Here is a 16468-nt window from a genome sequence, read left to right on the forward strand (position 1 = left end):
CTCAACCGCTGCACCACCAGGGAAGCCCCTTTTCTTTTTTTTTTTTTTTTGCGTCCAAGAGGCTTGATTCGACAAACCATAAAGCATCTAGCTGTCAGCTCCTTAGGAAGACTGCCTGGCCCTAAGCGTGGAAGGAGGCTTTCAGCTCCTGACTTTTCTTGCCTCTTTCTCATTGATCTCATGGATTCAGCACTGTCACTGTTCACTTCATGAAACTTCCTGACAATTTACTCTTTACTTTTCCCTCTCTGACCCCACCTCAGTCTCCTTTTCTGCCCTGTCTTCTTCACACACACTCCTACCAGCTGTAAGCGTCCTCTGAAGGTCAGCCCTCTGCACTGAGAGGCCCAGAGACCATGGTTCCAAGATCCCATATCTTGACCTGTCATCAGCCACCTGCAGGAACTCACCACAAGCATAATAGCCCAAAGCAGAACACATCTTTCCACAAGAACACCTCCCCTTCCCAGCTTCTGTCATAGCTCCTGCCACTATTTTGTGACCCATTGCTCTCATTCTTTCATTCAACAAGTAGCTGAGTGTCTACCATGTTCCAAACACCAGACTAGACATCAGGGATGTAACTGAACAAAACCGAGACAGGGTCCCTGAAAGATGTTTCAGAGTTAGATAGAAATGTAAAATTACAATTGGGGTAGTGCTACACAAGAAACCATCTCAATCTACAATATCCTTCCCTTCTCATAATCCCTGAAGTCTCCCTGCTTTTAATACCAACCTGCCTGTGAACTTTTTCTGCTCTTACCATAGACCATGCATATACCACATCAGAGTGTATGTACCCCCCCCCAAGGTCCTGAAATAGTCCTTTGAGGAATAGAAGTAAAATATTGTAAGTGCTGTTCCTATTTATTTTTATTGCTCTTTTAAAAATGTCTATTTTATATATATTTATAATGGAATTATTAATATATTTAATAAACTTATAAATACACATATGGGGCTCAGAAATTTTTTTTTTTTTTTTTGTATGACCCAGATGAAAGAGATGTTAGTATTTTGCCATATTTGCTTGAGATTTTCCCATTTTATACTTTTTCTGTTTAAAAGATAAAACTTTACACGTGTGTCTCTTTTCCTTTCTACTTCCGCATAGGTGATGATCATCGGGGAATTGACATATGTGAATCCATTAATGCTTTTGTCTTTGTTTTTGAATTTCAATAATAGTATATGATACACAAATTGCAAAACATTTACATTTTTTAAATGCTTGATCAATTCTTTTGTTTAAAATGTTGTGCAGTATGCCATCGTTTGAATGAACTGTAATTAATTTATCCATTTGAGACACTGAGATATATGCTATTATTGTTGATTTGAGCAAACTTTTACACACAAGTTCATGGTACACTTCCCATGTTCAAAATATTCCGGAAACTTCTATCGTTTGTTTGTTTACTTTGGCCACACTGTGTGGCTCGTGGGATCTTAGTTCCCTGACCAGGGATTGAACCCAGGCCACAGCAGTGAAAGTGCCAAGTCCTAACCACTGGACCACCAGGGAATTCTCAGGGCTCAGAAATTTTTTATTGAAAGAAGGAGATGATCAAAAATTTTGCTGACCACTGAGCTATACCTACCCCTAATTAGTTGGTGATATTCTCTTTTTTTTTTTCTTGTTTGTTTCATTTATGTTGGTATGGTCTCCTTAACCAGATTGTCAGTTCCTTGAGCACATAGACAGTTTCTTATCCTTTTCTAGTATATCTCATGGGCCCTGCCTTGTGGTTGTCACTAAATTAATGAGCATTTACAAATACTTTGATTCAGCTGATCTTCTCCAGGAAGTCTTCCTCAAGTTCTCTGCCCTCACCCAACCCCATGATGGCCAGCTACTCTGCTATATAGGAATCTAGATAGCAGTCTGTAGCAGTCATTGCCCTTGTTGATTATATACCATTGTGTCAGAGTTGTTCTGCTGAGGTAATATCCTTGATAGTTGAAGGCAGGGACCATGGCCTCACAGTGTCTAGTCTGGTGCTGGGGATATCATAGTAGTATGTGCCCAGTAAACCTTTGCAGGTTCACTCACCTAACTACTGCCCAAGACCCTTTGGGTTTTCAGTTGAGGCAATAATAATCCTTCATTTGCCTCTGCTTGAATTGGCCCAATGTGGTGTGAGCCAGAGGGAGGTGTATTTGCCAGTGGTGAAGCCCGCGTGCCTACAGCCTGTGCGCCGCAGCAAGAGAAGCCACCGCAATGAGAAGCCTGCATGCCTCAACAAAGTGGCTGCTGCTCGCCGCAACTAGAGAAAGCCCGTGTGCAGCAACGGAGACCCAGCACAGCCAAAAATAAATAAAATAAATAAATTTATAAAAAGTAAAATACTGGGGCTTCCCTGGTGGCGCAGTGGTTGAGAGTCCGCCTGCTGATGCAGGGGACACGGGTTTGTGCCCCGGTCCGGGAAGATCCCACATGCCGCGGAGCGGCTAGGCCCGTGAGCCATGGCCACTGAGCCTGCGCGTCTGGAGCCTGTGCTCCGCAACGGGAGAGGCCACAACAGTGAGAGGCCCGCGTACCACAAAATAAATAAATTAATTAATAAAATAAAATACATACTTGTTTTACCATGTATTGGAAAGAAAACAGTATTAGATAATTTTGCAAGTACTGTGCTTAGAGAGTCCATTTAAAGAAAAAGTTTAATATTAGTATAGGTAGTTGTGGATATGGCAGAATCATGCAGGCAGCCTCTGAATGACTGATTTGGAGAACTCTAACCCAACTTGTTCAAATGGACAGCTGGAGCCGCAGGAGCCCTCAGCCCCCTTAACCACATCTTTATTAGGAGCTTCTTTCTTCCTAATCCCTCATGTAGACATAAGTAGTCTCTTGTAACCTCACTTGCTATAAGTGCTTAATAATAACCCAAAGGTATCTCATTAATTGGTCTAAATCCTAACGAGCAAATGAGAACATGGAAATATACTCCCAAGGTGAGCATCAGAGCAATAGCTTCTGAGAAATACAGAGGTCAGAAAGCTGAGCCTCTGTCCCAAGGGACTCAGCTGTAGTTCTTTCTATGTGTTGCAGTTTCTGGAACTTTACTCCAAGAGGTACCATAGGACAGAATGCCCTTGGAATTTCCAAGCCACGATGGCCCACACTTCACTGTGGGTGTCATCTGTGGCTGATGCAATCCCAGCTCGGCTTTGAGGCCCACTTACAAACTCTTAGCAGAGGCATGTGTTGACTCATTTTCCATCATCGGAATGAAACGGTCTCTCCCCTTCTCCTACCTGGCTTTCTGTTTTTCAGAATGAACTTTTCATTCCTTTACTTGAAATTGGACTACCACAATTTGACTGTTTTGAAATTTCAAATGTCATTTCTTTTCCTCGGTAATGAGCAAGACAGTTTACAGTTCAAAATAGAAGGTGGATCATTCTCCAATATCTTACTCAGGGTTTCTAGACAGCACTTGCTGATAATTGGGTTACTTGAAAGTAACTTGATCAACAAGGGGAGGATAGGAAGAAGCACTGTTGTTCATTGTTGGTGGGAATATAATTTATGGACTGTTCTTAGGAATGTAAATTGGTACAGCCTCTTAGAGGGTAATTTGAATCTACAGGGAATATCTGTGAGAATTAAAAAAGCATGAACCCTTTAACCTAGCAGTTCTCTCTCTAGGAAATGATCTTTCAAATATATCTGCATGTGAGCCAAAAAAATTTTTAGAGGGATCCACTGTTTATAATGGCAAAAGATTGGAAATAACCTAAATGTCCATCAGTAGAAGATTGGTTAAATTATAATACAGCCTTATGTTGGAATTTTGTGCAGCTGTTAAAAAGAACGGGGCAGCTCTGTATGTGTAAATATAGAAGGAGCTTCAAGTTGTTAGTGAAAAGGCAAGGTTCAGAACTTTCATTTTTGTAAGAAAAAATGCTAAGTTTACAGAGGTATACTTATATATGCATAGACTATCCCTGGAAGAACAAACAAGAAACTTCTGATAATTGTCTCTGAGAAGGGGAACTGGGAGACAGGAAGAAGAGGGAGACTTTGTTTTACATTATATCCTTTTGTATTATTTGAATTATTTTTACCATGTGCTTGTATTATCTACCTCAATAATTTTTAAAAGTTAAATCCACAGGAAATTTTATACTAAATTGCTTTGGATTTTTTAAATTACCAATATTTAATTTAGTGGCTAATAAACTGAAAAAAGTTTAAGAAAATGTGTACCTATACTTTATGTAGCATTGGAAAGATGCTAACAATCTCACCTATTTTTTCCCTTTTAATAGCGTACAGACACAGACCTGATTCAACAGTGTATAGATGAGTGCACAGCCAGGATTGAAATTGGACTACATTACCAGATTCCTTATCCAAGGCCAGTAAGTGTGACTCCAGTTAACATGTGGTGTGTACTTATCCTTGTCAACCCAGTTATTTCCAAGAATGTGTACCAAGAGGGCTGGTGTTTGCTGAGAAGTCTAGAGCTACTAGCAGGCATGTTGGAAATAAGCTACCCTTGTGTGGCCACCAGCCCATCACAACAGACTAAAATGTCAATGAACGCCTGATTTCTCCTACTTGAACAACTTTCCCTTATATGGAAGGGAAAGCCAGCTCACATTTACATAGCTTTCTCTTCGGACTTTCACCTTTTTTATGGAAATATTTTTATTTTCCTTATTGTAAAACACAGGTTTATTGTTAATGAAGGAATAAAATTCAAATATTAAAGGAATGCATAAGGTAGAAAGTGAAAATTGTCAAAAATTCTCACCCTGTGGAAGTGACCACTATAACTGTTGAGTTGGACCATATGAAATTGCCAGTATTCTACTCTTGACCTACAAAAACAGCAATTTTATATTGTATTTGCTCAGCCTAACAGTTTGGTAATATATCCTTCTAGTCTTGTTTTCTATACTCATGTACATACATTTTCTTAAAGTACATGGGACCCTAGGTATTACTGTTTATCGTCTATTTATTTTACTTCCTCTCTTTTGGATATCTTTTAAAATGGATGCATTGTATCCTATTGTAAGAATATGGCATAATTTAACCAGCACCCACCGTTTCACTAGACATTTGTGTTGGTCCCAGTTTTCCACTATGCAAAGAACATCTTTGTGTATACACTTTTTTCCTCACCTTCTTTGGACTCTCATCTCACTGTGTGATCTGTGGTTTTTTCCTCCATGCAGGAAATACGGCAGAGAAGAGCACAAGCTTTGGAATCATACAGATCTGGGTTCAAATCCTGGTTCTATCAATCACTTAGTGTATAATCTCGAGCAAGTTATTTAACCTGAACCTCCATTTTCTCATCTGTGAATATTAGAATAATAATTCTCTATGAGATTATATTGAGGATTAATGTGTATAAGGACTATAAGGAATCATGAGTCAGTATAGAGTTAGCACTTAGCAGAGAGCATGGTACTTAGTAAATCTTCAGTGAATATAAGCTGCTGCAATAAATATAATTCTTAATATTATTATCATTATTCAGATTCATCTACCTCCTATGGGCCTTACCCCACTACGAGGCCGGGGACTTCGAAGCCAGGAGAAATTGAGGAAATTTTCCAAACCAGTGTATCTCAAGTCTCACGATGAAGTTTCCTAACCCAGAAAAAAAGTTTTTTTCTGAGAATGATGAGCCAACTAGGTCTTAAATGTAAACCAGACAACAAAACTCTTCTTGATTAGGAGCAAAAATCCAAATATCTTCTTAAAACCTTCGAAATACTGGTACTCACCCCATGATGTGTGCTCACACATCACTACAGTTTGTCAGGATCTTGCTGCCTGAGTGGACAACACTAACCCTAGAGGTCATGGACCTTATATCCTCACTGAAGCGTCATCTGGAAACAAAACTAAGGCCTGTGGGCAGAAGACTGAAGGGTGACAAAGCTCTTCAAGGAAATGCCGATCACCAGACATGCCAGCTGATATGAAGAAATTAGCCAGTTGCTGGAAGTTCTCATGGCTACTATAAAACTATATACCACCCCTCAGAATATTTTTAGGCTTTTTTTTTTTCAAGTTATAGATTTGCTTAAAAGTGGGTTTTTTGTTGTCTTTTGAGACTTCCAATTTCCACATAAACTCCCCTTAAAAAGCGCATCATTGGATCAATCATGGTTTTTCACTGAAATTTTATATGAGACCCATCTCTGCCCCAGACATACACATACACAAAAGTTCATGTCTTAGGTAAATGCATATGTTTAGTTCATCTTAAAGCCTATAATTACTTTGGATACACTTAGGATCTGAAAGGCTCACTAGAAACTCATACTGCATTCATTATGAGAATTTTACATTAACATAATTAGGAAGTACAAGAGCTAAGCTGGCCTTCAAATTATATCCAGACTGAAATGGGACAAGTAGAGATCAAAACATAAAGGACTTACACCCCTGCATGTGTGGATACAGGTGAGATTCCCATGGCAGTTCATTTGTATGTCGGCGTCATTCCCTCTTACCTCCAAACGGGCTGGGTAATCTCCAATAAAGAAAAATCTCTAGTGATTTTGGTCTCTCTCTACTGTTTTCCAGAATGGCCTTGTGATCCTCAAAAGCAGCAGTTGATAACTTCCTGCCCATACCTAGATTTAGGATTCACTTGTCACACAGATTCTCTAATTTAAAATATGTATATTTCAATTTCAAAACCCGTTCCTGTGAGCAGGAACATACCTTTTCATGCTCAGGATAAGTAAGTACTACAGGGTTTGGCAGTGACATGGAGAGCAAATATCATACTGTGTCCGTAGAGATACAGCATGTACATATTTAACACAAATGCAGCTATAGGCCTTTGATGGAGAGAGAGAAATGTAAATGTGCTGGAAGGCATGTCGGCCCCTCCATGGCCATTCGGTGAGCACATACCCCAGCCTCGCTTCAGTTAGGAGACATCAGTCTGCTATTCCATCAGTCACTCTCCTATCTGATCTCATTGTGGAAGCATTTCCCTACCAAGAGGTGGTTCTGACGTTTAAAGTTAAGTATTTCTAAAGCAACATAAGGCCTGTGAACTCAAGCCAACTGCTTTATCTGGTGGTCAGTCAATGAAACGCTGACCTGTTCTTACATTGGAGGAAAAACTGGCTGTGCTGGACTGAGTGAAACATGACTTGCTGTCTCCATCATTGCCCCTTTCTAAGTAATTCAAGGTGATTTTGAATATGCAATTTTTGTTTTACGCTGTAGGGGTTAGAAACCATCCTTCCTACCCAGACGCTTCCAAAATGGAAGTCCAATCTAATGCTAGCTAACCTCTAAGTACCTTCTGTGTGCCAGGAATCTTCCCTAAATGTGAATTTTATACGCCTAGCCTCCTTTGCAAAGATGCATATTCTATTACACAGAAACATAATTTCCTGCCAGACTTTCCATGAAACCTATTTGTTTATAATTTTTTCTTTTCATTTTCTCTCCAACCCTATAAAATCTCCTTCTTTGGTCTTTCAAAGGTATCCCCTACGTCCCCTCTTTCAATGAAATTTTCTTCCAATGCTGACAAGGACTGAAAACTAATTACTCAACAGCTAGATTTTTAAAGAGCAAGGACTAGCTTGGTGACAAGGTTTGTCTGATGTCATCTGCTGAGGTATTTATAGGCAGGGCCTGCAGCTTCTCATGGAGCTGATCTCTGGCCATCTCTGCCCCAGGGCCCCAGCCTCTAATTCACCAGGACTCCTGAAGAACCTACTGCTCTCTCCTGCAGTGGGGGGGGGGGCGGGGGGGGACATTAATTAACACATGGACCCCGACAGAAAATGACCCTAAATTTAGGAGAATCTTTTGAATTGAGGGAAATTTTTTAAGTTACAAAAATTTAATCCATCGTACATGAACATCCTGTCCCTTGACCCCTGAGGAACGCAACAGTCCCTGCCTCCCTCAGCTTTTGTCGCTGAAGGTGGAGTTAGATACCTGTAAGAGAAATTCAGTTGTTCTCTTAGCAACCTTCTCACTGCCTTATAGCTTACAATCTGACTTACCTAGCCAGTCGAAGATTCAGGGATTTGGGATCCTGACCGTCTTTCCATCTCACATGGCTTATTAATCTATTTGGAATAATAGAGAATAAGGCAGTTCCAGCTATCTATTAATTCTGATTGTCTTTCCTCTATTGGAAAAAGTTATGTTTCTTCAAGAAACAGCTTTTTTGTTGCTGTTGTTTTGTTTTTTTGTTTTTGCGGTACGCGGCCCTCTGACTGTTGGGGCCTCTCCCATTGCGGAGCACGGGCTCCGGACGCGCAGGCTCAGCGGCCATGGCTCACGGGCCCAGCCGCTCCGCGGCATGTGGGATCCTCCCGGACCGGGGCACGAACCCGTGTCCCCTGCATCGGCAGGCGGACTCTCAACCACTGCGCCACCAGGGAAGCCCGAGAAATAACTTTTAAGCTACCTACTTGGAGCTGAAAGAGAGTGGCTCCAACTCACTGTCTCTTTATTGGCCCCAGGCAAGATTTGGAGAACTCCCCTTTTGCACTTGGGATCAATTAGATGATTTGCTGATCTCAGAATTCAGAGTCCTCAATCAGAATTTGATTGGCTCCACACTCCCATGAAGAAACAAGTTTTCTGGAATATGTTTATGTGGTTCTCAGAAGCTTCATTTAAGAAAAATCAAAGACCCCAAGTCAGGACATTTCTTCTAATGAAGAGGCAAGGAAGCCAGACCAGACACATTAAGATTCCCAAGAAGCCTTATGTCTTTGCTCATCTATGGACTGGCCAAGGGAATGCCCTAGAAGTAGCCATTTAGAGCCAAAGAGCCAAAGAGCCACAAGAGAGAGCTGGTTGAGAATATATCAAGAATTTGATTTTTCTCTCCCTCAGGATTCTCTTCCAGCTGGCCCTGGGGAGAAACAGTGATAAACTAGAAATTTCTTGGACATGGTTGTTGGAACTACACATCTCTTCTAAGATTCTACATCACAATATAGCAAAGTCCTCAGCAAGGAGGCAGCGTGAAGCCGTGAAAAATGCACAGGTTCTAGAGCCAGACAGACCTTGGCTCAAAACCTGGCTTTTCAATGTGAAAGAGCTGGATAACTGTAGGCAAGTTAGATTCCTTGAACCTCTAGAGGGGGAGACAATCATATCCAACATAGGTACAAGCAAGATATCTAAAGGCCCAGGGACAAACCAGGGCAAGCAACAAATAATGGTTCTCTCACATCTCCTTTCTTCCTGAAATTTCTGCCCATCTGTGTAGGCTAGTGGAGAAGAATTGGGGTCCCAGTTCTACCACTGGCTAGCTGTAAAATTGAGCTAGTTACTTTTCTAAGCCTCCATCTCTGCATCACTGAAATGGAGATAACGATAATACTGCATAAGATTGTTGTGAGAAGTACATTTAAATATATATATCAAGAGGCTTTAAAAAGTAAAAGTGGGCCAAGCATCTTTCAACCTATGAGAAGCCCTAATGTTAGCCCATGTGAATAGACTAGGAGAGAAGCACTTAAAGATCAGTGACAGTTACGGCAAAAAAAAAAAAAAAAAAAAAAACCACCAGGCAGCTTAGCCACATGACTAAAGGTCTAGGTTGAACAGTCCCACTGCCTGTGTTCAAATCTAGGCTCCACTATTTTAGTAGCTATCTGATTTGGAAAATATTGCTTTCTCTATATCATGGTTTCTGCAGCCATAAAATAAGGATAATAACCCACTTTATAGGAATGCTCTAAAATACCTGGCTCATAGCAAGTGCTCCATTAATATAAAGGTTATCATCATCATCATCATCATCATCATCATCATCATCATCCCATGTGACTACCAAGAAAGGAAAGCTAGATTTCAGTCAAGAATGAAGTTCCTGGGCTTCCCTGGTGGCGCAGTGGTTGAGAATCTGCCTGCTAATGCAGGGGACACGGGTTCGAGCCCTGGTCTGGGAGGATCCCACATGCCGCGGAGCAACTAGGCCCGTGAGCCACAACTACTGAGCCTGCGTGTCTGGAGCCTGTGCTCCGCAACAAGAGAGGCCGCGATAGTGAGAGGCCTGCGCAACACAATGAAGACTGGCCCCCACTTGCCACAACTAGAGAAAGCCCTCGCACAGAAACGAAGACCCAACACAGCAAAAATAAATAAATAAATTACTAAACTCCTACCCCCAACATCTTCTTTACAAAAAAAAAAGAATGAAGTTCCTTTTATTTTCTGTGTTGAGACAGATGCCATCAGTTATCTAGCTGGCACAGTGAGGCTACTCCTCGGTTTACCCAGTGCTTCTGGGGCCTGTCGGTTGGGAGTTCAATGGATAGGACATAGTTGGTGGAGTGGCCTGTGGTGGAGAGGATACCTCTTCGGGCACTTGTTTTGTAGACTGGACACACATAAATGTTCTGATGCAGAAACATTGCATTTTCCCCAGGTTTCAGCCAAATAATGGGCAATGGGTCATAGAGGATTCTGGGGAGAGACTCCCCGATCTGCATCGTTTCCCTATCCCAACGGGCGCCTTCTAAGAAGAGTCCTTTTATGTAGGCCCCATCTTCTGGGTTATCCTCCATGACTGTTTCTTGTGTGGTTACCTGGAAGACAGGAAGCTGTGAGTTCCATTATCTGCCATTTTCCTAAATGAGGCAGCATTAAGAGATTGAAAAAGTACAAACTGGCTTTACTGTCTGCCTTTCCCAGGATGCATTTCCCAGGACATTGGGGCTTCTCTGATAATATTCCTGCCTGCTACATGGGCCAGGTCTGATTTCTAGTTAGCATGCTGCCCTTATATATGGCAGGCACAGAGAATGCACTAAAGTAAGAGGCAGGAGGCCACATTAACTGTTACCTAGCTTAGTGGCCTTGCACAATTTTTCCCCTTTCTGAACCTCCATCTGTAGTGAGGGGTTAGGTTCAGATGCATGCTGGTAAAACAGTTCTCTAGCAGGAGAAGTGAAACCTTGATTTGTAGTTTCTGTCAATTTCTGTGGTGTAAAGCCTCCCACCATGGTCAATTTCAGCCTATCAATTGTTTAACAACCAGCTTTAACAGGTTCTGGTGAGTTAGTATGAGCCAGCTCCAGCATACAACTGTTTAGATTCAGAGGTGATAAATTTCTTCTGGTAAATGCAGAAAATGGTCTAGGTGTAGGAGAATAGCGGGGTGGAGGGGATTATGGTGAAGCAGAGAGCACGAGCTCCATTTAAAATCATTCAAATTCTAATCTTTTCGTTATTGTTAATGGAATGTTTTTCCCATTTCTAAGTATTTATTGCTAGAATAGGAAAAGGATTTTTGTATATTTAACCAGTATCCAGTCATCTTACAAATTCTATTAATTCTGATAGGTGTGTTTTTAGGATTTCTAGGTATACAATCATTTCAACATCAAAAAAAAAGATAGTTTTATCTTTTTTCCAGTGTTTATTCCCGTTATTTTGCTTTCTTATTGCATTAATTTTGGCTTAGCATTGTCTTCAAAGGCCAATCAAGGTAAGTTCATTTATAAACTAAATAAAGACCTAGGTCAATCAGTTTGTGACCTCCGGACTAGATGATTTCAAAGGATCTTTCTATAGAATTTAAAATTCTACAATGCTCTGTAACAGTCCATCTTACTACTTTCTCCCCAAATATGGACTGGGTGATACCTGACTATTGGCAATTCCTTTGACTTTAAGCAGAGCACTACACAAGACCATTAACATCCTTCCAAATGAAGAGTCCTCCATGTTGAATAAACAATGTGGAAGGTGCTTTCATTTTTCTCGGTACAACTGTGGCAGAATTTTCCTCTGGAAAGATTCCTTTTTATACACACAGAGACAAAGCCTTAGGAATCCTCTGATTCTGCTGGGAATAACTTTTGGAGCTACTTTAAGTCATGCTAAATACTTCATTTGTACCATCTCGGAAGTATTTGAGCCTTAACAGATCCAAATGTTTGGACTCAAGGAAAGGGACAGCACTGCTTTCTCTGGTTGGCCCTTTGAGTTGATCTAACCCAAGACGCCCCTTACCTCAAACTCAAATCCGATGTGGTCAATGGGGATGGCGTATTTCCGAGCGTAATTCTGAGAGACACCTGTCAAAAAAGACTGTGTAAAGTAGAATCCAGAGATCCAAAAGACCACAGGAGGCCCGTTGTCAATCCATTCCTGGAGAGCCACAGAAATAAAAATGCAAAGTCAACAACACAACAAAGATAGTTCAAAGGCAGGTAATACAACGAGTCCCATAAAGAAATAGGCTTTTTCTCATTTTTCTTGAAACAGGCAGCCCTCTCAGTTTAGCTTATATTTTCCCCCTTTGAAATGAAAGTACAATGAAATATATCTCTACTTTAAGAAAAGCGCGGGTGCAGGCGTGTGTCAGGGATACGGTAGAGCGTGGTAGGGACTGTAGCAGTGGAGAGTGTGTGCCTTGTCTAAACTGAGCCACAGCCACTCATCTCCAGCAATAGTTGCCATGCTGGAATGCAGGTCCATCGTTTCAGGTCTTCCTGTTTTTGCAGGACAAACATCTGTATTTTGATATGTAACAATCCAGTGTTCATATGCTAGCTCAAATTTTTAAATAACCAAGCAGCCAAACCAAATCTATCTACTAGCCCATGAGCTGTGGCCCATGAGACACCAGTTTGTGACATTTATTCTGGTTCCCACTCCTGCCTCTAGAGGCTATAATCTTTTTTTTTTTTTTTTTTTTTTTTGAGGTACGTGGGCCTCTCACTGTTGTGGCCTCTCCCATTGCGGAGCACAGGCTCCGGACAAGCAGGCTCACCGGCCCAGCCGCTCCGCGGCATGTGGGATCTTCCCGGACCGGGGCACGAACCCGTGTCCCCTGCATCGGCAGGCGGACTCTCAACCACTGCGCCACCAGGGAAGCCCGAGGCTATAATCTTTTCAAGGACTTTGAAAAGTCTCCCTCCTGCCCTCAACCCTGGTAAGACTGTTTCCAGTAGGTGCTCAGTCCAGGATGCTGTGAGGCTGCCCTACTCCCTCTGCCTCTAATCCGTCATTTCAGAACGTCCTCTCCACCTGAATGAGAATGCCAGGTGCCCAGTTACCCTGACTCCAAGGTACCTGGAAGAAGGCCAAGCGGGCTAGCAGGTCAGCCACGTAGCCTCCCAGGGGCTTCAGTGATGGGTAGGACTTGGTCATCCACATGGCCGGCACTTTACCCACAAGCATGCTACTGAAGACATCCTCCAGCTCTGAGGACATCAAAACCTGCCCTTTAATTGCTCGGCCAAGGTCGATGAGGCTTATGCGAACCACTTTGGTCAATCTGCAAGAACAAAGGAGGACACTCAGCCTGGCTCTCCAGTGACCTCATTCTACCCCAAGTACACTGACTCCAAGTCTCCTTTTACTTTTCCTCCCTTTAAAAAGTCAGATAATATACATTCATGATAGAAGAATTGTAAAGATGAGAAAAAATTAAATCACCCATTATCTCACCACCTAAAGATAACTTTGATGTATATCTTTCTAGATTTTTCCATATGTAAACACAAATTATTTTTTAATGGGATCATGCTATATATGTGTTTTTTGTAATTTGTTTTTCTCTCTTAGCACATAAGGAACATCTTTCCAATTCAATAGAGACCAAACTAAAATCGTCCTTTTTAATGACTGCAAGGTGTTCCATTTAATTTAACTGTTCCTCTATCACTGAAACATATATTTCTAGATTGTTGTCACTGTAAACAACATTACTAGGAACATCCATCTATATTAATCACTGCGGAAATTTATAATGATATTCTTACTAAAAGTAGAATTTCTGGGTCAAAGGGTAATGCAGTTTTAAGGCTTCTGATCTATATTGCCAAAGTTGTTCTTTTTATAGACTATGAGGTGCATGCATACCTGAGAAAAGGCAGCTGAAGGGCAGCCTGAAAGATGCCAAGATCACCTGTCTCTCTCTCTGGCCTCTGTTATGAGGCCTCATCAAGCCCAGAGGGAATTCAGCTGAGAGTGCCAAAGACTCTGCTACCAGAGAGAGCTTGTCATGTCCAAAGACTTATGGAATCCCAGCCGAATGGACATGAGAAGGCTCAAACGCAAGAAAGGGATTCCTGGATGTGTAACCACTAAACATTTATATTAAGAGGAATTTAAGGTTCAAGCGTGTTACTGGTGTATGTGCTTGGCTGAGGAGTCAAGAGCAAAACCACCCTCTGCGGGATTATACCACAGACCTCTATTATACCTGAAACCTACTGGAAAAAGGTTTCTTTCTATTCTTGAAACTATGAGCTCTGCTAGTTTCAAGATTTTTAGTACTCAGGGAAGGAATATTTGCCCTAGAAGACACAATAATGGTTCCCCTGAATTGGAAGCTGAACTGTCATTTTGGGCTTCTCATACCACTGGGTGAATAGGCAAAAAAAAGGTAGTGGGGAAGTATGTTACAATATTGCCCCAAGTAGTTAATCCTGAGCATCACTGGAATATAAGATTGCTGTTACCCTCTTCTCTTCTATTACAATGGCCAGTGGTAAAGGCTAGTGAAGGCCCCTGTAACCACCAAGAGCTCCAGTGACCTTAGCAGAGAATGAGTGGCAGAGGAGGAAAGCCATTGGCCTGGTGTCTGGATGAGTGAGGACTACAACCCATCATACCACGGTATCTGACTCAAGTAGTCAGCATCCTTGACTCACACGCCATACTTTGCTTGGTCATCCGCACAGCCAACTGCCTACTGACTCTAGGGAGTAACCCTAAGACTAAGGGAGTCAAGAAATTCTTAGTTGACATTCTTCAAGTTCACCAGTCTTTCGGCATCAGGGCTGTCCCTAAAACCGAGCAATGACCAATGAAGCAAAATGGAGACAGCAGCACTTAAGAGTATTTGGAGCAGCAAGAACCTTGACTTGGAGGCAGAAGTGATGAATTTCCTCATCTGGCCTAGATGGTGTTTGGGAACTCTTTCAGTTTTGACTATCTAGAAATCAAATCAAGGTTATCCCACTGGGCTCTATGCTCTAGTACCTGGAGGAGAAGTGAGGAGGGACTAGAATAGAAGGCCGGAGACCCTTAGCCCCATGGCCATCTTATAATAGCCCTTCCTTACCCCTGTGGTCGCGGCAAAGGGATGAACTGTTCCTCACCCCTTTCTAAGTTTACCCTGATTTCACATACTGGCTAACTGGCTCTGGAATCAGAGAGCCTGGATTCAAACTCGGTTCTGCCATTGAATGACTGTGTGACCTTGAGCAAGTTACTTAGCCCTTCTGTCTCAGTTTTCTCATTTGTACAACAGTGGTAGAGGGATTACTAACTGTGCATATTTTTAAAGACTATTGTGTGGTTTGAATGCAAAGGCATGAGTGGTGCTTGGAGCCATTTCTAGCACTAAAGGCTCAATAAAAGTGGCTTTAATGATTACTTTTACTATTAGCCCGTGCTTGGTATTGGTTTTAACCCCAGTTTACAGATGTCATATGAATAATGAAGAGAGAATGAATAGAAGGAACTGATTTAACCCTGGGCCAACACATGCTGGGATGGCCCTATTTATAGCCCTTCCTACAAGGTAGGGCAAACCAACTCTGCACAGCAACCCTTATCAAGTGTCCATTCTAGTTACTGCCCATTAGATTCTACCCCTCACACTAACTCCCAGGATCCAAGTAAGACCATACAGCCCACCTGTTGAATCTGATGAGCTCTTGCCTTAGGACAGTGTTCATAGATTCATCATAGACCACAGGGTACAACTTCATGACCAACTCCAAGTCAAAGTCATTGGGAAGCTTGGAGAGTAGGTCCTGGGCCAGCTCCTCAACCACTTCCTTAAAGTGTAAGCATTAGACAGGTGAATGAGACACAAGGCCAGCGGGCTGTGGCTTTGTCCAGTTAAACATGAAGCAGTGAGCCTTTGAATTTTTAAACACGTCTACAGGACCTTTCTGGGAACTCTCCTACAGAAGCCAATTCTGCCCTGAGGGGAAGGAGGATACCCATCCCACCCACTCCCGCCCCCCCACCCCTGCCCCCAGCCTTAGGGAGGACATCATCTCTATGCTGAACAATGAAAGTCCTGAGCAAGGGCCTGAGGGCCAGGTGGGGAATTCGTGCTCAGCCAGCCAGGTAGACTCAGGGCAGTGCTGAACCCTACAGACCGCCTCCAATCTTCAAGGTCACCGCTGGGAGACAATCTCCCAAGGCTCTCATAGCCAGCCCCTTAGGACCAGCTCCTGGTGCAGGTGAGACTTTGCTCTGTGCCAGTGACATGGACACCTGGGAAGGCAGCAGGCCATTCCTCAGCATTAAGAATAGCCCACGGCAGTGAGTTTAGCCAAGTAGGGAGGGGACAGGCCTAGAGGAAGAGTAGGAAGAGGAGGAGTGGGACGTGGGTGTGGGAGAGAAACACAGCTCTGCCATCCTTTGGCTCGAGGAGGCTGGAATGTACACTTCCTTCCCTCTTCCCACTGTGAGGGGAATTTCCATCCCTAAGCTGAGACACACAAACCAGGCTGCTTTATC

The 16468-nt window shown here is 42.5% G+C and overlaps 2 protein-coding genes and 1 non-coding gene across 3 annotated transcripts in view; 1 reads left to right on the forward strand and 2 right to left on the reverse strand.

Moving 5' to 3' along the window:
- Positions 1–5621, forward strand: part of LYRM1 (LYR motif containing 1) — a 26028-nt gene extending 20407 nt beyond the window's left edge. The window contains exons 3-4 of the mRNA XM_007466278.1: positions 4282–4374; positions 5505–5621. Coding sequence (XP_007466340.1) covers positions 4282–4374; positions 5505–5621 — 210 coding nt within the window. The remainder of the gene's footprint in view (positions 1–4281; positions 4375–5504) is intronic.
- On the reverse strand, positions 1457–1528 carry TRNAE-UUC (transfer RNA glutamic acid (anticodon UUC)). Its single transcript has one exon. It is a non-coding gene; the product is annotated as a tRNA-Glu (tRNA).
- A 4585-nt stretch (positions 5622–10206) lies between the features above and the next one.
- The window catches only part of DNAH3 (dynein axonemal heavy chain 3), a 190490-nt gene continuing 184228 nt past the window's right edge, over positions 10207–16468 (reverse strand). The window contains 4 exon segments of the mRNA XM_007466279.1: positions 10207–10560; positions 11990–12127; positions 13055–13259; positions 15632–15774. Coding sequence (XP_007466341.1) covers positions 10207–10560; positions 11990–12127; positions 13055–13259; positions 15632–15774 — 840 coding nt within the window.

The sequence above is a fragment of the Lipotes vexillifer genome, unplaced genomic scaffold, assembly GCF_000442215.2.
Source record: "Lipotes vexillifer unplaced genomic scaffold, Lipotes_vexillifer_v1.1 scaffold783, whole genome shotgun sequence".
Lineage (NCBI taxonomy): Eukaryota > Metazoa > Chordata > Mammalia > Artiodactyla > Lipotidae > Lipotes > Lipotes vexillifer.